This window comes from Ochotona curzoniae, unplaced genomic scaffold (assembly GCF_017591425.1).
Source record: "Ochotona curzoniae isolate NIBS_2020 unplaced genomic scaffold, NIBS_Ocur_1.0 contig_2692, whole genome shotgun sequence".
NCBI classification, from domain to species: domain Eukaryota; kingdom Metazoa; phylum Chordata; class Mammalia; order Lagomorpha; family Ochotonidae; genus Ochotona; species Ochotona curzoniae.
The window spans coordinates 7,364,029-7,389,673 of NW_024465556.1; the positions used below are offsets into that span (position 1 = coordinate 7,364,029).

Consider the following 25,645-nt stretch of genomic DNA (forward strand, 5'->3'; position numbering starts at 1 on the left):
AATGATACAGATGAGCTTGTGATAGTACCAGAAAAGCACTGTGCAGCCTTGCTTTGACTATTCTCTGAAACACCAAGAATCATCTTATTCCATTAGGGATAAGACTTCTTTGTTTTTGAAAGAAGTAAAATTCATTGTTTAAGAATCTGGCTTAAAATTTTATAGGGCAAAAAACCAATAATTTATTAACAAAGTAATGAATGTGAGTGAAACTAGATGATGCAACTCTGTGTGTGCTGTTTATAAAAGAAAGAACTGATGCTGGAAAGACTATTTTTTTTTTTTAAATTTGAAGAGTTCTGAAGCTTCTGGGAGAGGAAGGGGGGTGACAAGGCTTAAAATCTATGTGCAAGAAACACTAAGAATTAGATAATGAAAGACGTGGAGTTCCAATAGCCCTACATCATCCTCAAACTTAGTTTTAAATTTTATTTCTCATGGATTTTTTAAAGTATTCATACTCAGCCTGATATGGGCCATTACTCCTAAATGTAATAGAAATTTGTGCCCAGTAGGAAATTAAGGACTAAGTAAGTGAAAACAGAATAATGCACATGAAAGAACAAAAATCATGAAAACTTGAAGAGAACACAGCAAAAATGCAGGACATGTCACCAAAATGAAGAACTATATGATAAGATGTTGCGAACTGACTTGCAGCCAGGCTTGCTGAGAATGTCTATAAAATATTGCCGAACTAGTGGTCAGAATTGCTGAGTACAGAGGAAAAATATCTAAAATATATGCTACAAGTGCCAAAATCAAGATCTATAAGATCTAACATGATATATAATATGGTAGCATGAGGCCAGAAATGTAGTCAACCCTATATTTTCTTCTGTTTCCACCCCATGTATAGAGAGGTTATAAAGTGGCTGGCATTAATTGCTCACAAACTCTGGGCTCTGTGGTCAGTCACGCAGTAGGTCATAGCCAGTCGTGGACTGGTTGTTATAATGGACTGTTTCAGAGATAGGTAGCATAGATGACATTGAGCTTTTGCACAAACCTTGTTGACTAAGCTTTGGTTAGGAGACAGAGGTTGGTAGGCCTTATAGGTACATCAGGCAGTACTTAAGCAACTTTTTTTGGTAAAAGGGTGCTCAGTGCTTTCTTAGCTTCTAAAGCAAATCCCCCTTTATTGGTCGGACGTAACAGAAGAGAAGGTCTGAATTTTATAGATTCCAAAGGTAAAGTGGAGCTGGTTCTCTTAGGTTTGTTGTTTCAAGACTCCCCTCCACCAGCCCTTTTTAGCTTTAATAAATAAAGTTTGAGATTATTACCATGATTTCTAACACTTAGATATTATTCTGTCAAATCTTCAAAACCTGTATAATCACCAAGGTTAAAAAAAAGCACGGTAGCCTAGCGGGATCCATGCTGGGATCCCATATGGCCGCTGGTTCTAATCCTGGCAACCCCACTTCCCATGTAGCTCCCTGCTTGTGGCCTGGAAAAGCAGTCTAGAATGGCCCAAATCTTTAGGATCCTGCACCCGTGTGTCCCAGAAGAGACCCAAAAGAGGCTCCAGGCTCCTGGCTTCGTATTGGCTCAGCTCTGGCCATTGTAGCCATTTGGGGAGTGAATCAACCGTCAGAAGATCTTCCTCTCTGTCTCTCCTCCTCTCTGTATATCTGACTTTCCAATAAAAATAAATGTCTTTTTTAAAAATAGTAATATTTCAGTATTGAAGAAACTGAAAATCTGTTAGTTACTTTCAGGATATTGGCGTCTATGAGGAAAATGAATGCTTCACATACATTCCTTTAACTTCCTTTCCTTTGGAACTGCTTTCCTCAGTCCCTGCTTTCCTCAGTCCCTGTTAAGACACCAAGCCCCTATAGCTAATATTTGGGTTAGCTAGCCTTCACACTTCACCATGAGAGTATAACTCCAGTCTTTTCCTAAAGTTAACATTGCTAATGAAAAATGTAATTTAGATAGAGGTAGAAAAAATGTTGTGACATAAGTAGACCTAAAAATTTTGGAGTTACTCTGTTTTTTTTTTTCCAGATTTGTTTTAGTTGTTTGAGACTCTTCTTTCTAATGGTTCACTCCCCAAATGGCTCTAATCAGGGCTGGGCTATGCCAAAGCCAGGAGCTTTGTGCAGGTCTCCTGTGTGGGTGCTTGGATCATTTCTGCTGCTTTCCCAGATAACGCTAGCAGAAAGCTGGGTTGGATGTAGAGTGGACAAAACCTCCTCTGGGGCCCAGGTGGAATGCAGAAACGATTTCAGGTAGCTTAGTGTGCTGTGCTACAATACTGGAATTATTCTATGAGTGGGGAAAAAAAGCATGGCAATTACTAATAATGGGCTATGCCACCCTGGCTAGTGCTACTGAAATTGAATGATTCTTGGGAAAGATTGTGGCGTGATTGGGTTCTCACACAGACCAATTTCTGCAATAAAACAGGACAAGATCTTGTGCTGGTGATGGGTTCACTTTTGGGTTGTGTTTTGCATAAGCATCTTCCTTCCCAAACTGTGATGATTACTGTTTTTTTTCCCCAAAAGGAGAGAGAACTGTAATGAGTTTTGGACCTCCCATGTTGAAGTTAGAGAACATGAAGGTAGAAGTTGTTGACTAGATAGATGGCTACAGTTACAGCTGGAAAGGTTACAGGAGGGACTCAAGCTGGGAGATTGGAAGTGGAAAGGCCTGGACCATTAGGTGAGCCTTAGAGCGATTTGCTGCAGGAAAGGAGCATGGAGGCTGAAGTGGGTGCTTCTCAGGCAGCAGCAGAGAAGATGGGAAAGAGATGGGGAAAGAATACCAAGTGAAGACTTGTAGTCTTGGATTTGCTGTGAGCGTGGTACTGTGTGGTACTGGCTGGGGGAGCCTCAGAAGGTGCCAGTGCCGTAGCAATATCCATGCTTACTGGTGCTTCCTGAGTGTGCTCAAAGCCACTTCGTAAGTGAGGAACCTGAATTCCCTGGTCTACAAGGTCTCAGAACTGTAAGAATTCTATAATAGACAGTTCCCTACATTCAACCTTTGGATGTTTCACCAGACAAATGGTGCAGAGGGAACTAGAACTAACAGGCAATTGCCAGAAGCACAATTCCTTCAGAGATTTGTAATTCGGCTCATACACAGAGGACCTAGACTAAGCTAGAGAAGAGGAGGGAAAATTCAGTTTATATGACCATAAAGAGAATGCTGTCCTTGGCAGCCTGTATCCTATACCAGACATCTTACTGGGAGTTTGGTAATGGAGATGAAACTTGAAATTTACCCAAGACAAGAACCAAAGATCTAAACATGGAAAGCAACAAGAGTATCTGTGAGACATGGTGATGTGTTCTTGTATGCTAGCTCCACAGAAAAGCAGAAAAATGAGCCAGCGTAAAACCAACTTCAGAGGTAAGGGAAGAGAAACATAGAAAGGTTTAATTAGAAAGAAACATAGAAAGGTCAAATGAATTTCTGTTTTGTTTGTTGTTTCAGAATGACCATATCCTGTTGTTTTTTCCCTCTCTAAAATAGGAAAAATTTGTGGGTTTTGCAGTGTAGGCCTTAAGTTTTCCCTAATCCTTACAGGATATGGATGAAAACTTGAAATAAGTAGGCTAAAACTCGGGGACATTGAAGAAATGAATTGGTATGATACACCCAGGCTAGTTTATCAGTTTCTTTGAAAATGAGCAGCACAGTGTATGAAAGACAAACATTTCAGGATGTAACTCATCTGGAATAATTAAGGTGATCTCTGTGTCGGGAGAACAGGTGTTAAAGCACATGTCCTGGGGACATTTTGAATTATGATGTCTCCTAGGCAGAGCAGGTTGATGTTGCTTCTTTGCTGTGCTTCTGGACGCACCGCATGGTTTACGTGTACGTGTGCTGGGCTTCCACAGGACCTGGTAGTGTTTAACTAGGCTCTCTCTTGTCCAATCTCTGTTTCTGCTCTTTTTCTTCTTAAATTCTTTACTCATGTCCGAAGTAAGGATGAGCCCCTTCCAAGCTCAGAGCATTTATCGTGTATGTTAGGGAAGTTCTCCTTACTGAGGTTTCAGATGATGAACTCTAGTGTGAATTTTGAGAAGTGTACCCTGCCAATGGTATGAGAATCCCACCAGTGCCTAGTGTACAGACTTAGCGAAAGCCCAGGCCTGGCTGGGTCCACTCGTCAGTGATGTAGGGTGGCATTTGTATTTTAAGAGAAGTCAGAAACAGAAACACTATTTTTTTTCCTCTGCCTAAATGGATGTGCACTTTCTGAAAGTTTTGTCAGAAACACTGGTGCCAACTCCATTTCTGAACTTACCCCGTTAAAAGAGGAAAGTTCTATTAAAGTGTAATCAGCAAAAGCAGGTGTTGAAGAGAGGGGTTAGGTCTGTCAAAAGCTGCCTGAAACTCCACAAATACCCTCTCTCTTCCAGGCCCACAAAAACAAGGGCATATGGAATCTTTCCAGTCCACAGTCACATTAGAATGTGCGTTGTGTTATTGGAATCAGCATAAAAATATTTCTCTCTGGCCTAAGTTACTTCCCAGTCAGCCCCTGAAGTTGACTCCTGCCGGCTTGGCTATCTTTATAGTTTCTGGCAGGACCGTGCATTGCTCTGCAGTTATATGGCTGCTTAATGTCCTTTAGTTTCAGAGGTGGTTTATGCTGAATTATTTTCCAAGAAAAACCAATCAACGAACCAGATTAAACCCAACTCTAGGCTGTGGTCTGCAGGGTGAGGATAAATGTAATAGTAGGGACCCTGATGGGCAGACTGAACCTTGATCTAATAGATAATTGTGTATTTTTTCTAGTTTGTTTTCCCTGAGATGGGGAAGGAAGAGTAATTGAGAGTGAATATAGGAAGATGTTTCCTTTTCTTTTCTTGTATATTTCTGTTTAGTGATATAACTTAACAGAATTTGGGCATTCTCAGAGTTCTCAGCTAGAGAAGCTAATGTGGCATCTTTGGAGCAAATAAAAGCTTGTTGGGAGTAATTGTTAGCAAGAGGGCAGGAGAGACCTTTGCTAGCATCCACCTCCCTGCAGAAGCACCAGTTTCACAGCCTTCCTCTGTGGGACTCTGGGAATCCAGTGAGGATGTTTAAGTCCTCTGCCGTGGCAAGAAGGTATGCTACCTAAAACAGCAGGATCCACAGCCCAGAGATGCCCTTGATCTGCAGTTCCTTCTACAGAGAAAGGAAGCAGGTAGTTAGTGAAGGTCTTCCTTCCCCAGCACTGCAGAATGCTCTCCCAGAGGACTGTGTCATTCTTGTTGCGCTCCCTAGGGCTCAAAGGCTGGGAGGAGGGAGGGCAGCGGGAGAGTCTGAGAAACAATCCTGTAAATGATTCCATTAGGAAGCTTGCTCTCCAGGGTGTATGGGACACCTTGCCTGTGCACCCCCTGCTTGCCATTGTGCACTCCCTTACCCTGTGTGGTGGGACTTGTTTATACTCACAGTGAGTGTGAGCTTCTAGAGGCAGCTCGTCAGCACTTAGAGTCAATTTGCTTGACTCTAGAATTGGAGGAAGGTCTGCAACGCCTGAGCACTTCAAGCTGCCACCCCAGGAAAAACACGTGGGAGGCCATCAACATGTAGCCTGGCTTTGTAACACACATAGGATCCATCATATTAATGACTATCCTGCCAGAGGGAACAAGAGGATTGGAGTGAATGTATCCACAGAGAAGTTTTGAAAAGGCCTCAAAATCCCTAGCTTGGCTAACTGTTCCTTGCCTGAAACCATTAAGCAAAGACTAGGAGATGACTGCTTCGTTAAATGTTAACAAAGCCAAGTAATACTCAACGAAACATAGAAAAACAAGGAAACACGGTCTTAGCACATGAACAGTAATTCCTTAGTAACCAACACCAAAGGAAAGGAGTTCTACAAATTCCCTGGCAAAGAATTAGAACATAGTTGCTTAAGGAGCTTCAGTGAACTAGAAGAGAGCACAGATAAACAACTCAGGATAATCAAGAAAACAGGACACTTCTACCATGGAGAAATAAATAAAACAAATTCTGGAGTGAAAATGAATGAAATGAAAAAATGAAGGTGGAGAGCCTCCGCTGCCGATTTGGTCAGACAGATGAAGAATCTGTGAACTCAGAAACACTCTATTTGAAATTGTCCAGAGAAGAAAAAAAAATGGGGAAAACATACGACATTTATGAGAAATGAGAGATAATATTTGCATTATGGGAGTCTTACAAGGAAGGAAAAGGATGTGGGGCATGAACGAGAGAGATTACATAAAGAAATAATGATTGAAAGCCTCTTATATTTTAAGAGAAATACAGACCTCCTGGTACACGAGGCTCAAAGTGTCTCACACAAGAGGGCTTCACCAAGACCTACTGCAATTGTAAAGCCAAAAGTCAAAAACAATAAGTATTCTGAAAACAGCTAAAAGAGCCTCCGAACACGAACCCTGCCCCGCTGCCGTAGACGGTCACTGAATATAAACTTTACCGGCTGTAGTTAGCAGTTTTCCAAGTTTTGCTTAGAATGTCTTTCCTATGTTTTCTGACACATAAATATCATCAGGAGGCTCTTTTGGAAAACAGTGTGTTTTGCAGAAGAGTTAGGCATTTATGTTAACATAGTATTTAATTTTCATATTTTAGAATTTATTTTGCAGCCGTGATATTCTAAACTGATGCTTCCTTTTCAAAAATTTCCCTTCTCCCAAGTCCTCTGCCCCTTTATGGAGAGGAAGAGTGAGGTGATGACAAAGTGAATTTATCCCAGATTTTATTCTTTTTTTTTTTTCCTCTGTTCAAGTGTTACCTTCTCCTGAACTGCTTAGTGAGCCTATCTCTGCTGAGGAGTTACCACACTGATATGTTTCACATTCCTTAAAAGGGAGGACAAATAAACCTACCAAATGTCAAGCAGCATATAAAAATTTCTCTCCAAGTCTAAGAATGTTTTGATTTCCATTTATCATATCTCTATGAGGGTGATACTAATAATCTAGTAGGAGTTTCCCATTAAAAAAGAACCAAAACAAAAAATACAATCACTAGCATAGTAAAGCTAATATGAGACATGTTAATATAATTTATACTAGAATCACAACAAAAAAATGTTTATACTGGATAAGAGTTGGATGTGACAGAGCTCTGGGGTTTTAGTTGTTCGGTGTCACTCCGCACCAGTGTGGACATGTCTGCAATCTTGAGTATATTTGAAAGAGATATTGTGAGGTTGTGTAGAGCTTTTGGACTCCATACATCAGAGGAAATACCTAAAAGAAGCAGGAGGAAATAGGAGTTATGCCCAGAGAAGAGTTAGAGTGGTTACTGTTGGAGAACTTGTTCCTTCAGTAGTACTTAACTAACTCTTAGGCATGTTTATACTGCATCAGACAACGTTTTAGGTTTTTCTACTTTTATTGACTCCTCACAGCTGTCTCTTTGTGTATGACAATGACTGTCCTGTTTGCCAGAGAGAGAGAGAGGATTTGAACATTTGAAATGAGGAGCTGGTATTGTGACGCAGCTGGCATAGCTGTCTCCTGCCACAGTTGGTGTCTGGTGTTTGCTGGTTCAGATCCTGGCTGCTCCACTTTGAACCCAGCTCCTTGCTGATGGCCAGAAAAGCAGTAGAGAATGTCGTAAGTGTTTGAGCCCTACACCTGTGCTGGGGGAGACCTGCAGGAGTGCATGTTTTGAGAAGCCAGGGAATGCAAGATTTCCCCTCTCTGTTGATCTTTTCCCTCTGGCCTTCAAATAAACACATTAATTTGGCTTTGTGTTAGAGGTTAGCATTCGTGTTTTAAATATAGTTGCTAAAATTATGTTTTAAGATAAGATTGTTGAAATTGCCTGAATAGAATTTAAATATCAAGTCAAAATTAATTTTTTAGGGATTTCAAAATATGATCTTAGTGTCTTTAAAAAGATTCCGTACTGCACAAAAATTAGCCTTCTTGGTATTTTGGGGAATCTCGGTCCATTCAGAAAAATCGATCAGTCCACATGCACATGGTGCTTGAATGCAATGATAAGCCGCTCACAAGTTCCACAAAGGTAGATCTTGCTAGAAAGTCTGATTTAAAGATTAAAGATCTCGCTTCAATTCATTTGAAGTCTCTATGGAAAAAAAAGTGTATGTACGAGGATACTTTGAAATGTTTGAAGAAAATGGAATTGAAAGATAAACGTATTTTGTTGCGCAACATTTTTTGAAATCCATGCATAGTTTTTTTCCGTAGTGTATTTTTCACAAACGTTTTGAAAATCTAGGTGGGCATAGTTTTCAAAAAAAAATTTCTACTGAAATGATACTATCGTCTAAACTATTTTCCAGAGACTTTCTGAATTACTCACACAAAGCAAATTTTTTTAAAGTTGGACATACAAGTAAATGCCTTTAGGGGTAAAAAGTATATGGGAGCCAAGAAAATATTAAATTAAAAAGTACTGTTGAATCTACACATATTTCTCAAAGGTCCTATAAACTTTACTGCTCATTCATCAAGGAACATCTGAAATGCCAGGGTACTTCCAGTAACAGACGTAATCATATGATGAAAAATGTGTCTGCTTTTAGAGGGAAGGAAAAGGAGGACGAGGGGGGAAGAGATAGTTCTCTGCTATAGTTGTGAAATGAAGTTGTACTGAATAGATAATTTTTTTTTCCTAGAAAAAAAAAACAGATCAGCTGAGACCTAAAGAATTTTCTTAACTGCACAAAGCTTGGGGTCTACACGTAACCATTATTTCTTCTGTGGAGAAATTAGACAAGCACAGGTTTGGAATGTAGCACTCTCCCCGTCACCACACCCAACCCCTGCACACTTTATCATCGAGAGAAGAAACAAAGTTGGTGGAGGGACCACTTATATGAACAAGGTTAAACAAATATTAATAGATGATGAGGCGTAACCACTGGCAACAGCTCCAGGCTGGAGGAGCAGGGGGACTGGACGAGGGGTTGAGGGGATCCAGTGGAAAGGTCCACTGTGGCTGGAGCCTGTTGGGGGCAGGTACAGCTTGCCAGGCCTGATGTTACTGGGTCCACGAAAGACCAAATGGCCCCAGAACAGCAGCAGTGAAGCATGGTCAGGCAGCATGCTCAACCTGTACATGTCCCTGCTGAGCAGAAAATTTAAAGCTGTTGATAGTTGCCATCTTGGTGAAACTGTTGTGAGGCCACTATGCTTTGAAGTGGTTATGTGTTCATATTAGAGGTCATCTGCTTACATCCTCAGGATGGTACATGCCTTTTTCAAAATGCTCTTGCTTGGGAGACAAGCAGGGAACGAATTGAAACATCCCTTCAAGAGAGTTTTGTACCCTACTACTAGCATAGCCCTTGCTTTTCATTTATTCTGGAAACCATTACTGAAGTGAAAGGGTGATGTTCGGCCATGTTGGAAAGAATTCTTGTGTGGTTAGGAGTAGCCATAAACATACGGCCTTCACCAGCATTTGGACTCTGTTCTGTCCAGGTCTTTCAGTGGCAGTTTAACCTCATTGGTGTGCAGTTTTACTCCAGTTTTATTGGGGAATTCTGTATTCAGAGCCAAAGTATGTTAATAAAATATGAAGAGTAGCAGCGTAACCAGTGACAGTCAAAGTTGAGAAACTACATGGCAAGGAACCTGTTGCAGAATTGTTGCTGAAAATAATGTTCTCTGTGTAGTTGAAAAGTCATTGTCATTATTGTTAACATTTAGAGGTCTTGGTTTTGGGAGGAATTCTTGAATTATTATACTTTGAAAAAAAGTTCTGTTTTAAATATATTGTGTCTTAAAGCTATTGTTTTCAATTTAATAGCGATGATAATCTTAACGTATGTTTTTCCACATTATGAATATGTAGTTTACAATGGAAAATGCAGAAGAGCCTGAGATATCAAGTCAAATAGAAATTACAGGTATTTCCTTTGCTTAGAAATAGCTAATGTTGATTGGTTCCTTTTCTGTCCTCCCTTCTAGGTAGCCTTCAAATTGAATTTTGACTTCCTGATTTCTTCTTTAAACTGCTCCTAAGACATTTTTCACTGGTTTTTATTGCTACCAAGTATGGATGAGTGAGTTTAGCTGTATCCTCGTTAGCCTTAACATTTGAAAAATCTTTGCCCATTGTATTAATACAAAATTACTTAATATAGTTGAACTTCATTCACACTTCTAAATTTATGGTATTTCGTTTTTTAATGTTTTATTTTTATTACAAAGTCAGATATACAAGGAGAAACAGAGGAAGATGTTACTCCCCAAGTGACCTCAATGGCCAGAGCTGAGCTAATCTGAAGCCAGGAGTCAGGAGCCTCTTCCAGGTCTCCCATGCAGGTGCAGGGTCCCAAAGCTTTGGGCCGTCCTCGGCTGCTTTCCCGGGCCACAAGCAGGGAGCTAGATGGGAAGCAGGGCTGCCGGGATTAGAACCGGCACCTGTATGGAATCCCAGCATGTTCAAGGCGAGGACTTTAGCCGCTAGGCCACCATGCCGAGCCTCATGTATGGTATTCAGTTATCTCCTTGAGTCCTTTGCTCATTGTCCTATGGAACAACTTAGTGTGTTTTGTTCCTGGACTTCAGGAATACTTCGTATAGAAAAAAAATTTGATTTTAGATCCTATTTTCTTTGGGAAAAAAAGAATTGAATATTGATTACTTTTATCTGATGATACTTAATTTATATAACTTTCTGGGGGGAAGCCCTTGATTTGCTAGTATTGGTCAGATATAAAAGTTTGAATTCTGGAGTCCGGCACAATGGCTCAGTGGCTAAATTTTTCACCTTAAAAGTGCCAGGATCCCAAATGGGTTCCGGTTTGTGTCCTGGCTGCCCAGAGGTCCTGCTTCCCATCTAGCTCCCTGCTTGTGGCCTGGGAAAGCAGTCGAAGTTAGCCCAAAGCCTTGGGACCCTGCGCCCAAAGCCTTGGGACCCTGCACCCAAGTGGGAGACCCGGAAGCTCCTGGTTTCAGACTGGCTCAGCTCCAGCTGTTGTGGCCATTCGGGGGATGAACTAGCAAATAGAAGATCAATCTTTGTCTCTTTCTCCCATAAATCCAATCTACCTTTCCAATAAAAATAACTGAATCTTAAAAGGGAAATTTTTTTCTTGTTTAAGTGGAAATACTTCTGTTGTCTTACAGACATTGTTCCAAAGACAGAAGCTCCATGTTTTTCAGTTTCTTCAGAGATCACATATAATGTAATACAACACAGCCATGTCTTTGTAGGACTTTCCTAGGACAACACGTGTGAACCCTTAAATTCCTGATGTCTTATTCTTCCATGAGAGCCAATAGTTATGTGTTAAGACTTTTCACGAATAGTCCCAGCTGTTGTAAAAAGGAACAGTCTGCCTTGGCCACAGACTGCAGTGCTTTGGGTTAGAAGACCCATCTCGCACACTGTGAGCATCAGTATTCCTTGGAGAGGCGATGAAGATTACTCACTTTTGGCCCAGACACACTCTTGCATAACTTGTTGTTATCGCAGTACAATTTCCTCGGGATACTTTGTCCTGGCACATACTTGCATTCTCACTGCAAGTCCCCCTTCTGCCATCGGAAGGACCATGGTTATAGGGTCTGGATTCCATTGCTGTTTTAGATTGCCCATATTCAGTTAACTCTGTTTTCCACACTCTGTCCTTTCCCAGGATGCGTGCTTGCTTTTGCAGGTGGTATAGTGTGGGGTCAGTTCCCATCATTACAGGAGCTGCCTGTCTATAGTCTGTGTGCATGAATGTCCTCCCTTTTGGTAACCTAGCACTGTCAGTACTGTCTGTGAAACTGTAGCATATAAACCATTCTGAAGATGCCAGATATCCTCCTGAAGTTAAAATTCCCTTTCTTCCTCCTCCTCCGAAAACTCTTCCTTATCTATGGAACAGCGAGCTTGGAAGACAAGAGGCAGTGGGAAACTAATTGAATGAAGTCTTTTGTTTTTAACTTTATTTTTGTACCATTCTCATACAAAAGCTAGAGTTTTCGAATGCTCTGGATATAATATATACTTATTTTAAAATATTCTCCTTCTATGTGAATGTCAACTCTGAGATTGTGCTTGGAGTGAGTTTACACTGCAGAAGATACCGTGGTTTAGGAGATAAGGTAGTTTACCCTTTTTTTGAGTCTCACCCTCCTGAAGCACATCTGTTCCTGATTATTTCATCTGGTTTGCCTCCTCTGTGCTTGATGCTTTGTTTGCATTTCGTTCTTCTCGGAGATTATTACTATTTTTTTTTTCTTTTTGCTGAGTCCCTATAACTGTTTCTGATTAAGTAAACAGCTTTGATAAATCACATAGGAATCTTAATAGATAACAAGGCATGTTCAGAATTTACTCTTTCCTCCCTTATTTCTTACTTCTTCCTGAAATTGAAAGGTCAGTTGAGAGTAGTTAGCTCAGCATCGCTGTGTTTTGAACACTTACTGCCGACTCTGTGGGAAGTACTGGTATTCCATCAGTAAAAGCTCTCATTAGCTTGCAGTCAACAGAGGATTTTCTTAAGCAAGTAGCTCTTGTCTGTGGATGGATGGAGGGTGCATGAGCCCCGTCTTGGTTTGTGAATGTGTCTCCCCCAGCTTTCCTTTCATTTGGCTTCATGTGTCATTACCACAGTGGTCTCAGACTCCTCACCTGCACTGATTTCCAGAAAGTCAAGGTGAAAAATTCTAGAGATTGCAAGTTTCTTTGGATTTATTCATGTTACCATCATGTTAAGAATACCAGGAATCTTTGGAAAATGCAAATTGTGGAAAAATTGCACATGGATTTCAGTCTCTTGGTACCAACACTTACCTTTGAACACCATTTCCTATGAACTTTAACAAAAATTCCCTCTTGTTCTTTCTGTGTTTTTATTTTATCAAATAGAATTTTGATAGGAGGTTTTGTTGGGTCTTACAGTGTGTAGATTGATTGTGGATACCACTGAGTAGGATATTCTCATGAAAATTTGTTTTAATTTTAAAACACAAGCCTCCCCCCATTTTTGGAAGTACACACTGTTAGTTCCCTTTTATTTTCATTTTAAGATAATGTTGGGTAAGATGATTTTATGCTTTACAGTAAGGACGTGTGGTCGATTGGGGGTTGCTTGCTTTCTCATGCCAGTTTTACCATTCAACATGTTATGTAAGTTTTTCAATTTTTTGCTTTCAGTATGCTGCAATTTGGGCTCTTCTACCCCTTTCCAAACTAAACTCCCTGCCCTTTTATTCCAACTCAGTTTATTGGGATTTTTCGTTGAACAAGAGCATTCCTTGAACGAGTCTGGAATCTATATTAACTGGCTACAAAATAAGCTTAATGTGCTTTGGTTTCTTGGTATCCTATTGCCTTCTTTCAAAATCATCATTGATCCAGTGGAATCAGGTAGTTTAGGCATCTCCATCTCTTGATAACATATATGTCTTCATTAAAAAAAATGTAGCATTGTATATTTTTAGACCTGGGTAGAGTTTTTGTTTAAAAAGAAAACACCTATTCCCAAGGAACCAATGGGAGAAGTGACTTGGTTCTCAGAGAAATGTGGACTGCAGCCAACCCCTTGTTGGATTCGCATTTGCTGATCACCGAAATGACTTGCGGGACTAAGCAAAAGTGATCAAAACACCAGATGGATTTGATGGCATCTAATTCTGAGCCATGACTTGGCTTCAGTTGGGTTTGTAGTAGAATCCTGTTTCCATATGCAGCTGTCAGTGCCTTTGTTTTGTGTCTCAAACACATTATTCAACAAGTGCCAGGGGAGTAAACGCTGCCCTTCATCGACTTTCTGATGCAAAATTGAACACGCCTAGAGTGTGTGTAACAGAATGTTCCAGGCACCACGTCTGAAACCAGGGGTGGACCCCTTGCCGGGGGTTGAAGCTACTTTTCCTGTTTATCATCCACAGCTTAAGGTTCTTAGAAATGGGTTAGATAATAGGTGATCCTAGTAATTGTTGAGATATCTGAAAAAATTGCAGAAATAATCTTATCAGTTAGTTTGATTTTAAAAACCTGTTTGACAGCAAAGGAGTTTAGATTTCTGAGAACAATGATCTGACTGAATTTCCTCAAAAAAAAAAAAAAAAAAAAACAAACCAAACCAAAACTCCAGAGATGGACTTTTCCAATGTAGCAGAGTTTGTTTAGGAGCAACTTGAGATTGACTGTGGAATCCACGTATATTTGCCACATCTTGAAAAAAATCTGTAGTCTGTTGTGGCGTAGAGGTCGTCAGAGGTCAGGGGCGTCTGGGTTAGCTACCCTTTCTCCGTGGGATTCAAGTCCATGAATGCCCTGAGCTGTCTGGGCCTCTTTCTGAGGCTCAGTGTGGACGGACAGTATTCTAAGCCTGGTCTTTCTTCTAGAGTTAGAACATCTACAATCTGAAAAGCCAAAGTTCTTCATTCTCTGACACTTGTTGAACATTCACATGATGCTGCAAGCAGAAAATTCTGCTCCTGGCTGCAGGTGACGATGATAGCCACAGTGTCAGTATACTAAGAATATTGTATGAAATGACCTTTAGACTATGTGTAAGGTCTATGTGAGAAACAAATGGACTCCATAGTTGGAATAGGCCTCCACACCCCAGCCTTTCTGTTCATGTATATGTAAATATTCTAAGATCTGAAGAAACAATTTTTTGAGATAGGAAACACTTCTGGTCAAAGCATTGCAGATAAGCATACCATGATTTTAAAAAGCAAACAAAGAATTGGCCTTTTGTGTTTTGGGACGACTTGGTGACTGTTTTCAAGAATTTGAGAAAAACTGGAGCTGTGGGTCCCCTCTGCCTGTTTACATAGACCACTCCTGACTGTACTAAGACCCAGCCAGTGTGACTCTGGGTTAGTCAGTTACAGACACTGAGGCTTTTTAGTAAGAAATGAAACTGGAAACCAGAATTAAAAGGACTCCAGGCCAGGGAAGAACAAATTCTGCCGATCTATGATTTCTGCTTGGATGTAGAGTGGATTGGAGAGTCCTGTTTATACATGTGGAATGTCATCTTAGGCCATGATACAGAACCTCTTTCAGAAACCCAAGTAAACTGTGCTGTTTTGGGGCATATTAAGTGGGAAGAAGTTAGTTAACTCACACAAGGGATTTTCTGTCTGAAAGAATATCTTGAGAATAAATGAATTACCGGGTTTTGTTCTTTCCTTGAATCTTCGACTCCGCTGCATTCAATCATGGAGTCAGCGGAGAAGTTGCAGGCAGATTGTCTTTGAAGGATGATGGAGTGAATTCATCGTGTACCAATAACAGTACTTTTTTGTATAGTAACAAATACAAATGATAGATTTTGAGTAGGACTTGCTCTGGATAGGAATAAACTGGGAAGGAGGTTTCAGCTTGAGGAGAGAAGGACCATAAAATATTTACTAATGCTTTCAGAGATGGGAATTTTTGCAAGAATAGAAAACTAAGAGCGGGTCCAATGTAATGGCTCAGTGACTAATTTTGCCCTTGCGAATGCCAGGATCCCTTAGGGGCACCAGTTCATGTCTCGGCTGCTTCACTGCTCATCCAGCTGTCTGTTTGTGGCCTGGGAAAGCAGTGGAGGATGGCCCAAAGCTTTGGGCCCTGCACCTGCATTGCAGACCCAGAAGAAGCTTCTGTCTTCTGCTTTCAAATCAGCTCAGCTGTAACTATTGGGCCATTTGGGCAATGCATCGAATGGTGCATTTTGTCTCTCTTCTCTATAAATCTGCCTCTCCAATAAAAATAAAATCTTTTTTTTAAAGAAATAAAATTAACAGAATTAAGAGTGCCCAGAGATGGTCTTTTAAAATCATAACAGTTTCTCTTACGTTTCTAAGATGTCCCAGACATTTTAAATGATTTTTATAGACAGTAACAATTTTTAGAAGGTGTTCTTCTGAAAACAATTGTTGCTTATCAAGTTCTTATGAATGTCCATATGGAAGTCATAAGAAACATTCTGTAACACTGTGTAGCTTTTTTTTTTTTAAAAAAAGACACATTTTCCAGTCTCTTTAGAATGTATGCATATGAAGTATTCATTTCTAATGCGTGTTCCTGGCAGCTTCATGTTATTTAGTGATGGTTGGATTACCAGCTAGTCGTCCTCCCTCCCAGAGGATGACATGAGACATGTAAGCCAGTGGGTAGGGCAAGAATCTAAAAGCCAAAAATCTGCACGGATAATTGGCAGCTTGTTCTGTAAGTGCTATGACCCTGATTTGAAGTGAGGAATTTTGGAGGAAGCATACTGTATGTTGCCACATGGGCTATGAGCTAAAGATCTGGACTTTGAGCTCCTCCCTCTGCATTTTGCTATCTCATGAAATACAGGAGCCGTGAATCCATTCCGCAGGAGCGCACGAGGTACCTACCCCTGGTCTGGCACTGTGACTATTACAAAATCAAGGAAGACGTGGTCCCCATGTCCAGGGATCTTGAGGGCTTGTCACAAAGCAATAAAACGGTGTTCACCATAAACATCTCAAAACCTTTATGCCTAAGTTGGAATTGTTCTTCAAAACAATCAATTTTGAAGAGAAGTTACTCCACACTGATTCCCTGTTTTTCTGCCCTGATACTCTTTCCAGCTGATCTTTTAATTTCACATTTAAATTTACTAGCATGGGAATATTTTGGTGTCTCTCTCTTTCTCTCATCAAATATTTCAAGAATGAGTCTGTTTGAAGCTTTGGTCCGTGGGCTGTTACATAGACAAGTTTCATCTATAAGTTGTCAGGCACTGAAAACAGACCAACATGTCATGAACTCAGAATCTGAGTAAATTAGGTTCAACCTATAATTAGAGCACACATCCTGTCTCTCTTAAAAGGGAGGAAAAGGAGAATTAAAAATACATATATAGTGCTGCCAGCCATCCAAAATTTGACTTGTTTATTTTTGTGTGTCATTATTACACTTGGTTATTGAAAGAGCTTTTTAAAAAGACTGGTCCCTGGCATGATGGACTAGTGACTAAAAAAAAGGCCTCGCCTTGCACATTTTAGAATCTCATATGGGTGCCGGTTCTAATCCCAGCAGCCCACTTCCCATCCAGTCCTCCGTGGCCTGGGAAAGCAGATGAGGACAGCCCAAAGCCTTGGAACCCTGCAGCCGTGTTGAAGACTGGTAAAAAGCTCCTGGCTTCTCGCTTTGGATTGGCACAGCTGCAGCAGTTGCAGCCGCTTGGGGAGTGAATCAGTGGGTGGAAGATCTTCCTGTCTCTCCTACTCTCTGAATATCTGACTTTCTAATAAAAAATAAAATAGATATTTTTTTAAAAACCCCACTGATACACATCCTGGAGGCAGTGTGATGCTGCATGTCAGTTGCACATGTCCCCGAGGCAGTCTAATGTTGACAGGCCAGTTGCACCCGGTTATATGCACTGGTAATTTACATTTTGGTCACTAGATGGTGCCCTTTCACTTTGAATTAAGAGTGTGTGTGTGTGTGTGTGTGTGTGTGTGTTAGTTACATAAATTGAGCTTTTTATTTTTCTTGTTCCATTGGTGCACATGATGGAAAATTACATTCTTGTAATTACATCTGAAGCTCCCTGTCAACCTATGGAGAAGAGCTTTAATGTGATTACCTAGCCTTTGAAAAATCAAAATCATAGCCTTGTAGGGTTAGCTGTTTAATACTCGCTGTAAGCTTTTGTGTGTGTGAAAAAGAAATACCTTTGTGTGCTGTACAAGCATTTTGTCATGTAGATGGGGTCAATATGTAAATGGTTACAATTAAAAATCTGCTGTAGCTACCATACTGTTTTTTCATCCCTAAGCATCACTCAGGGAACCAGTGGGTCCTTACCGAGGAACCTGTTTAGGGTTGGCAGGTGTGTCTGATGTGTGAGCGTGCTCTGAGAAACACTGCAGCCCAATACCCCATGGTAGTTGTGGCTATCCTCAGTTATAGACCAACAGCCGTGTCTGCCTGCAATAACTCAAACCACAGTTGTGATATTGGAGGCTGAAATTTTGAGTATGGACAACTCTGGGTCAGCAATGTCTAGAGGAATTACAGAAGACAGCGTGAAAATCGCAGGAGTGGTAGAAGCTGCCTAGCGTGTTACACAGTGCTTTACATGTCTGCGGCGGCCTGCGTTAGGGAGTTATCCACACAGTACTGCAGGATTCTCTCCCAACGCGACATGCTCAGACATCCCCTCTGCCTTTTAGACTGCGTGCGTTACAGTGCCTAATGCTTCAAAACTGTAGAACATTTCCCCCAATCCCAAAGCCTCTGATTTTCACAGCACCCTGTGAGGAGATCAGAAATGGGAGAACTGCTGGAGGCCGCCAGCAGCCGCTGGGAGCAACCAGGGGCCGGGGGTGATGGCGCTGCCTCAGCCAGCACACGGCAGGGATGTCACCTCAGGAGGGCTCTGGCTCTGAGTGTGTGTGTTGGGACAGGGTGGGGGCAATGCTGATGCCAACTAGAATGTCAGCATTGCTGGTCCTGAGAGTGGATTGTTGGAAGCAAGTTCCTTCTGCCATTCTTTGTTTCCTCTCTGTTTTTTTTTTTTAAGTATTTATTTGTTTTTATTACAAAGTCAGATATGCAGAGAGGAGGAGGAGAGACAGAGAGGAAGATCTTCCATCCGATGTTTCACTCCCCAAGAGAGCACAACGGCCAGTGCTATGCCAATCCGAAACCGGGAACCAGGAACCTCTTCCAGGTCTCCCACACAGGTGCAGGGTCCCAAGGCTTTGGGCTGTCCTCGACTGCTTTCCCAGGCCACAAGCAGGGAGCTGGATGGGAAGTAGAGCTGCTGAGATTAGAACTGGCGCCCATATGGTATCCCGGGCGCGTTTAAGGCGAGGACTTTAGCTGCTAGGCCACACTGCAGGGCCCTCCTCTCTGGTTTTGTAATTGTCCAGTTGCACCCTAGGAATATATATATGCTACACATGGCATTGACTTTGACCTGAACCCTAGGGAGATGAGCTGTGAGGGGAAGCATGAGTGATTGGGCCTCTGTGTCCAGAGAGTGGGTGCCCTTAAAGAGTGAGAGGGCTGGGTCAGAACTGCTTATCCATTGTAAAACATGCTTGCTAAGCACTGCTAACCCTGCCACGGATGTGACGGGTCCTGCTGTGTAGAGCAACTTTGGTTAAGAAGCTAATGTGTGTTGGAGGCACACGGTTAAGTTTATCAGCAAGGTGAAAATCCTCATCGGTGACCTCTGTCTTTACTGCTAAAGGCGATTACAGCACGACTTTCAGTTTAACCCCAGAACAACCTGGCATGTGTCAGGCTGACCGCTAAGCAAGCAGGACACCAGATCACTGGCCAACTTGAAAGCCCATAGTGAGCTGGAGAGTGGGTCCCTGCCCTGGGCCATGGCTCCTACTGCACCAGTGGCCTCCTCTCCAAGGTGCCTCCCCTCAGAAGAGCCCTAAGGCCCACTCCCCTTATCCTAACTGATGTTCCTGATCCATTCCCCTTGCTCTCATTTTGTGCTTTCTCATCACCTGTATTACATAAGCTCTTGGATTTGTTTTTGTTTTGATGCACAAGATGGCAACTATGTGGACGGAAGTGTTTTTTCCTTCACTGCCGTCGTGTAACCCCCAGTTCCTGGAACGCGGTCTGATGCATGATGTATGTTCAGAAAATGGTTGTTGAATAGGTGCCTTCCTACCCAGAGCTCATAGCAGTAATGTGCTATGGATGCAGGCTCTTAGTCACCCAATAGTAATTCTGGGTAAATATCAAATTAAATATTTCCAAGTACAAATGAATATTTTTTTCCCCATTAATCTGACCTCTGAGGATGTTTTCTAAATTATCCCAGAGTTTGAAATGTGGATTTACAGTTGGGAGACTAGTGCATACCTCCCAATCTTTTGAGTAGTTTCTAAGCCATGTGTGGTTTACACTTCTCTGTACATGGTGTCTCAAAACTGTGGTATGAGTTAAATAAATTAATGTGTTTAAACTCATCAAAAAGGGCCTAGAGTGTAACAATATATTAATTATGAAATGGAAATATAGGCATCTCATTTGTTAAAAAATGCTATTTATTTTTGCAACTGTATGATATACTTACATTGGAAAAAAATTTTAACCAGTTGTCTAGGATGTGAGAAGTCATTAGTATATGAATAATTTGACTATCCTCTAAATTTGGAGGTTTGGGATATTCTTGTTTTTGTCACAGGGATACCTACCTTAAGTGAAGCATTTAGCTAATTTGTTATGAAAACTCTTGAAAGACAGTTTGGGAGCAGCCCATGAGACCCTTGTTTCTGATTTCTTACAGATCCCCATATAAAGGTTTCTGGAAAGAAAGAAGATGTGAAAGAAGCCAAGGAAATGATCATGTCTGTCCTAGACACAAAAGTAAGTGAATGTTAAAGACACTCAGATGTCAGAACCTTGTCTCTGCAAAGGCTACTTCATGCCGTTCCGGAAGAACCAACTGGAGAAGAAAACCCAGGAGAAAGTAATGGTTGGCTTGAAAATGAGCTCGTGTAATTCTACAGTGAGTGTGCAGTCTGTTGGTCCCGATGGGCTCGCTCATGCTGTGTGACTGCACAGTGTTTCTGTCTGTACATGTACCCATCCGTGTGCATGCACTTGTCAGAGGTAGGCAGTGGCTCTGGCTAGTATAGAAGAGTAAAAGGGATACAGATTAGTGTATTTGCCCTTGTGGTACCAGGAGAAGGTGTTTTCTTTTGTGTAATTGCCTGCAGGTAATCTCTGCAAGTCTGTATGTGAAAAGAGAACAGGAAGCTGTGTATATATGTATGTAGATTTCATTATGTCTAATAAGTATACATTTGGTTCAATATATTAACTATTATACACACAGAGTATATATTCATTTATGTCAGTCAGTACATGTGAATCATCCATTATATGCCAGGAAATTTGCTAAGCATTTAATATGGAACAAATATTAATCTCTAGTCCAGAGATACTAAATAATTTGCTCAGGCTTGCAGAGCTGATCAGAGGAATTAAAATCCAGGCCATCTGATTTCTTTTTGGCTGTTGTCCCTCTCCCTTTTTTATCTGATTGCTAAACATTTTATGAAACAATAGTAATCAAAACAGTATGATGTAGGTAAAAAGACGGAGAAGCCAACGAGGCATTATGGAGATCTCAGAAATAAGCCCACACAGATGTGGTTAGATGATCTCTGGCAAAGGTGCCAACACTTGCACAGTGGAAAAGGACGGTCTCTGTAATAAACTACATTAGCAAAACCAGTCACAGGAAAACAAATGAAACTGGAGCTGAAGCTTATACTATACACAAAAATCAATTCAAGATGATGAAAGAAGTAAGAAGGTCTGATGTTGTTAAACTCCAAGGGGAGAAATTTCATAACATCAACTTTTGCAGTGATTTCTTGGATACAATAAAAATATAAAAAAATCCAACAAGAGCAAAAGTTAGATAATTTTAGATCACACCAAACTATATATTTTTTTTCACAGCAAAGAATCATTCAGCAGCTGAAAGGTAGTTCAAAATTTCCTAAAATCTTATGCATGGATTCTACTATCACTATTTTTTCTTAGGGTTTCATATGCTTTACTATAAAATACTATAAATCCTATATATTATAGTATAATCCTATACTTCGTATTTATTAAGCCATTTCAGGGCCAGACTTTGATCTTTTGTGATCTTCACGCATCTGCTGACCAGTAAGCGTGTAAGAAATTCACAAACAGTATTACAGATGTGAGAAAACAACAGTACATGCTTGATTTTTATGTCTTAGTTTCCTGTCATTTTAGTCCCACAGTGCTGCAGACATGCATATCATCAATTGTGTTGTCATCTGTTATTTCATTTTTCCTGGCTAATACCTTTGAAGGAAAAGGAAATAATTTGTCATTGTAACAAACTTTTTTTAAAGACTGCTTTGCATGAAAAATATATTCATGAAGAAGATAACTGTTCTCTGAAAAATATAGCTTACCATCAGACTGTTTTTTTTTCTTATAATTACAGAGAAGTTGATAGAAATTAGACATTTTAATTGAGACAATCTTATCAAATAAGAATCTACAAGATTTTCCAGTGGGTGACTTATTGTTAATTCCTTTCTCTTGTTGGCAAAATGTTTTAGGGAGTTGTTCCTTCCTTTCTCTTGCATCAAGAAATGATTCATTATTTCCATGTAGAGCAATCGGGTCACGTTGAAGATGGATGTTTCCCATACAGAACATTCACATGTGATCGGCAAGGGTGGCAACAACATTAAAAAAGTAATGGAAGAAACAGGATGCCACATCCACTTTCCAGATTCCAACAGAAATAACCAAGCAGAAAAAAGCAACCAGGTGATTTGTCTGAGTTTCTGCATAAGATCTGAGGGGACAGAAGCACAATGCTAACTTTCAGTATAAGCCACAGTCTTATTTTTGAGTTTGCATCTACTTTTTGAGAGTTGAGAGCGAGCCAGTAGTAACATTGATGATTGGTGCTGTGGGTTGTTGACCTGCTTCAAGGAGATGGAAGGTGTTGCCCTTTTTATGTGACGGCAAATGGAAGAATTCTTGGTATGTGGTCCGTTGAAAACAGGAGATAAGGGTGACCTACCTGCTGCCTGCATGCTTGCATCGACCAAGATGCTACCCTTTAGCTGCCCTCTGTCACCTTCTAAGAGGCAATGTATGAATGCCAGCCTTGCTTGCATTGATTGAATCATACCTCTGAGTCCTATACACACTTTTTCTGCTGTATATTTTCTGTTTGGAAATCTGGGGCTGTCATGTCCATACACAAGCACCTTCAGTGCTTGGAATGATTATTCTCATTCTCTTGTGTGCTTGTCACAATAGCACAGGCTGTCAGCCACAATGATGACTGTAATACTGTCTTTTCTCTAGAGATGTTGACAGTGACAGTAGGTGTAAGCATGATAAACTAGATCGGAAGCCATGGTAAGGAGGCATGAGCCATATTCAAGATATTGATCAAGTAACAGGGCATGACCATGTCCTTTAAGAACAGTGTGCACACCTCTTATTACCCCAGGGCAGGACTGACTCTTCCTTTGGTGAGCTGTGAGAAGGTCCTGGAGACTTCAGCAGACAGCTTAGGGGTAGGCGTTGGAGCAGTGATTATTAACTAATTGAAATGGAGGAAGTTCATTATTTGAGAACATAATACAGCCGTATCACAGAATGTTAACTTACATGTGCTAAGAATTTGAACATAAATGTTAGAGTGAAAGGGAGTAATAATTATAGAAAACTGGTTGGGATAGCTTTATACAAAGTGTGAGACTTCAGTAAGTGCCAGGTGCTGTAGATCACTGGACAACCGAGTTTTCAGTAACCTGCCAGTTCCAGTCTGACAGGTCTGGGTTGGAGACTAAGAACTTTCTGTTGAGCAGGTTCCCATGTAAGGTCGATACTGTTTATCCCATATTTACATAACTGGGAGGTAGAAAGCTGGAAAAGCAGATATGAGTTTGATTAGAATAAATCTCCTTATTCTTGTGTTTGCAGGTATCTATAGCAGGACAACCGGCAGGCGTAGAATCTGCCCGAGTTAGAATTCGGGTAATTATTTATTACTATAATACTATCAATCATTGTCAATAGTGTTTGCATTATAAGGCATTAAAATATCTTGATTTATCATTTTGTAACCAGCTGTGTTGAATAGTTGTTTTTATGTCCATTTGGTATTTGCTATCTACATTTTTATTGTAAATATTTTATTGTTAGATGCTTTACAGATGAGCTTGTATGTTATTTTTAAACTTTTGTTCCATTGGAGACACTTCTTGGAGCTGTTCTGGATTTTGTCCGACAGAGTCTCTGATGACTTTTAAATGATCACATAGAGACTTGAGAAAAAATGCTATAAGCAGTGTGATTAGAAGCTGCCAAGCTTCACAAAAGGCTTTTTTTTCCTCCTTTAAACATTTACTTCTATCATAACAGCAACGTATGTTTTAAAATCTATTGTGAGAAAAAAGCAAATGAATTATGCACCTCTGAATGTACAATGGTTTAACTCTCTGCTTGGGCCTCTCGTAATTTCATCTTAGGAGCTGCTTCCTTTGGTGCTGATGTTTGAGTTACCAATTGCTGGAATTCTTCAGCCAGTTCCTGATCCCAATTCCCCCTCTATCCAGCACATATCACAGACATACAACATTTCAGTATCGTTTAAACAACGTTCCCGAATGTATGGTGCTACTGTCATAGTGCGAGGGTCTCAGAATAACACTAGTGCTGTGAAGGTAAAGGATTGAGCTCATTCATAAGTTTCTATGTGTGCTGATTGCTTAGAGCTGGAGGGCATCATGGGGAGTGAAATAAGCCAGGCATGGAGAGACATATACTATGTGTTTCTCCACTGTATATATAAGGGAGCTAAACTTTAAAAAAAATACAAAAAGGAAAACTTCATCTGAACAGATTGTGTTGATTACTGGAGGATGGGAGTGGGAGATATTAAAGGTATTAAAGGAGATATTAAGGTAAGTTGGGCATGGATATTAATTGTGACAGAGATAATGATATGAGATGTTAATAGCAGAAAAGGGAAGGATACTTGAAAACTCTTTATTATTACTTCACTATTTTTGTTTTGTAAATGTGAAGCTACTCTGAAATAAACTGTTCAAAAAGTATACTAATCATATGTATACTAGTAATTTATTTATAAATGATATTAGGCTGATTGGTTTTCCATAAATTTCCTTTGTGTTGTGTTTTGTTTATAGAATACACTGTGTTTTTCTGTCCCTGTTGGGAGTAGATTATAAAGAGTTGTGCTGTATGTGGACAGTCCTTTAAAGATGATTTCCCTCCTACCCCTTTCTCCTAGGAAGGAACGGCCATGCTCTTAGAACACCTTGCCGGGAGCTTGGCATCTGCCATTCCCGTGAGCACACAGCTGGATATCGCAGCTCAGCATCATCTCTTTATGATGGGTCGAAATGGGAGCAACATCAAACATATCATGCAGAGAACGGGTGCTCAGATCCACTTTCCTGATCCCAGTAATCCACAGAAGAAATCCACCGTCTACCTCCAGGGCACCATTGAGTCTGTCTGTCTTGCAAGGCAGTATCTCATGGTAAGGTTACGAAGTTAGTGTTACAGTGGATTGTGTTTTTTGTTGTTCTTGTTGTTGTGTTTTAAAACGTCTTTGGATAGAGTTGTTTCATTTACTGCACTGCAGTGATGTTGAAAAGGCACTCTGAGAAGGGGCATTTAGCCTGGTGGTTGGGATGCACACATCCTGTGTACGAGTACGGGGTTCCAGGTCCAGCACGAGCTCCTGACTCCAGCTCCCTGCTGTTCACTCTGGTGGGCAGCACCGATGGTTCAGGTAGTTGCATTCTTCGGACCCATGTGGGAGACCTGGACTGAGTCAATTCCCGGCTCTTCATTTTGAACCCAGCACAGCACATTTGGGAAGGAAAACTTTAGCAAATGGGAGTTTGCTCTGTGTTTCTCTGTCTCTAAAGTCAATAAACACAAGGAGGCATTCTTGAGGCCTTGTCAAGTAAGGCAGTTATTGGTTAAAGGAAATAAAGTGGATGGGTAAGGTTGAATGTACCTCAATCTGACTATAGTTATATGGGTAATTTTCCTGGACCATTTTTTTAAAAATTTTAAGCACAGAAGTGATGCTAATGGAATAGCTGTTCTGAGGCATAGATGGAAGGTCATTGTCTTTATCTGCCATGTAGTGTTAGTTGCTTTCCTACCCCCCCCCCACACACATCTGTTTAAACAAAAATGT

General features: G+C 40.7%; 1 protein-coding gene across 2 annotated transcripts in view; it reads left to right on the plus strand.

The window, feature by feature from the left end:
* BICC1 (BicC family RNA binding protein 1) overlaps nucleotides 1–25,645 on the plus strand; it is a 260,579-nt gene that overhangs the window by 198,731 nt on the left and 36,203 nt on the right. For both annotated transcript variants that reach the window (XM_040975806.1, XM_040975807.1), the window contains exons 4-8: nucleotides 20,177–20,256; nucleotides 22,057–22,215; nucleotides 23,389–23,442; nucleotides 23,937–24,131; nucleotides 24,722–24,973. In XM_040975806.1, the coding sequence (XP_040831740.1) occupies nucleotides 20,177–20,256; nucleotides 22,057–22,215; nucleotides 23,389–23,442; nucleotides 23,937–24,131; nucleotides 24,722–24,973 (740 nt within the window). The remainder of the gene's footprint in view (nucleotides 1–20,176; nucleotides 20,257–22,056; nucleotides 22,216–23,388; nucleotides 23,443–23,936; nucleotides 24,132–24,721; nucleotides 24,974–25,645) is intronic.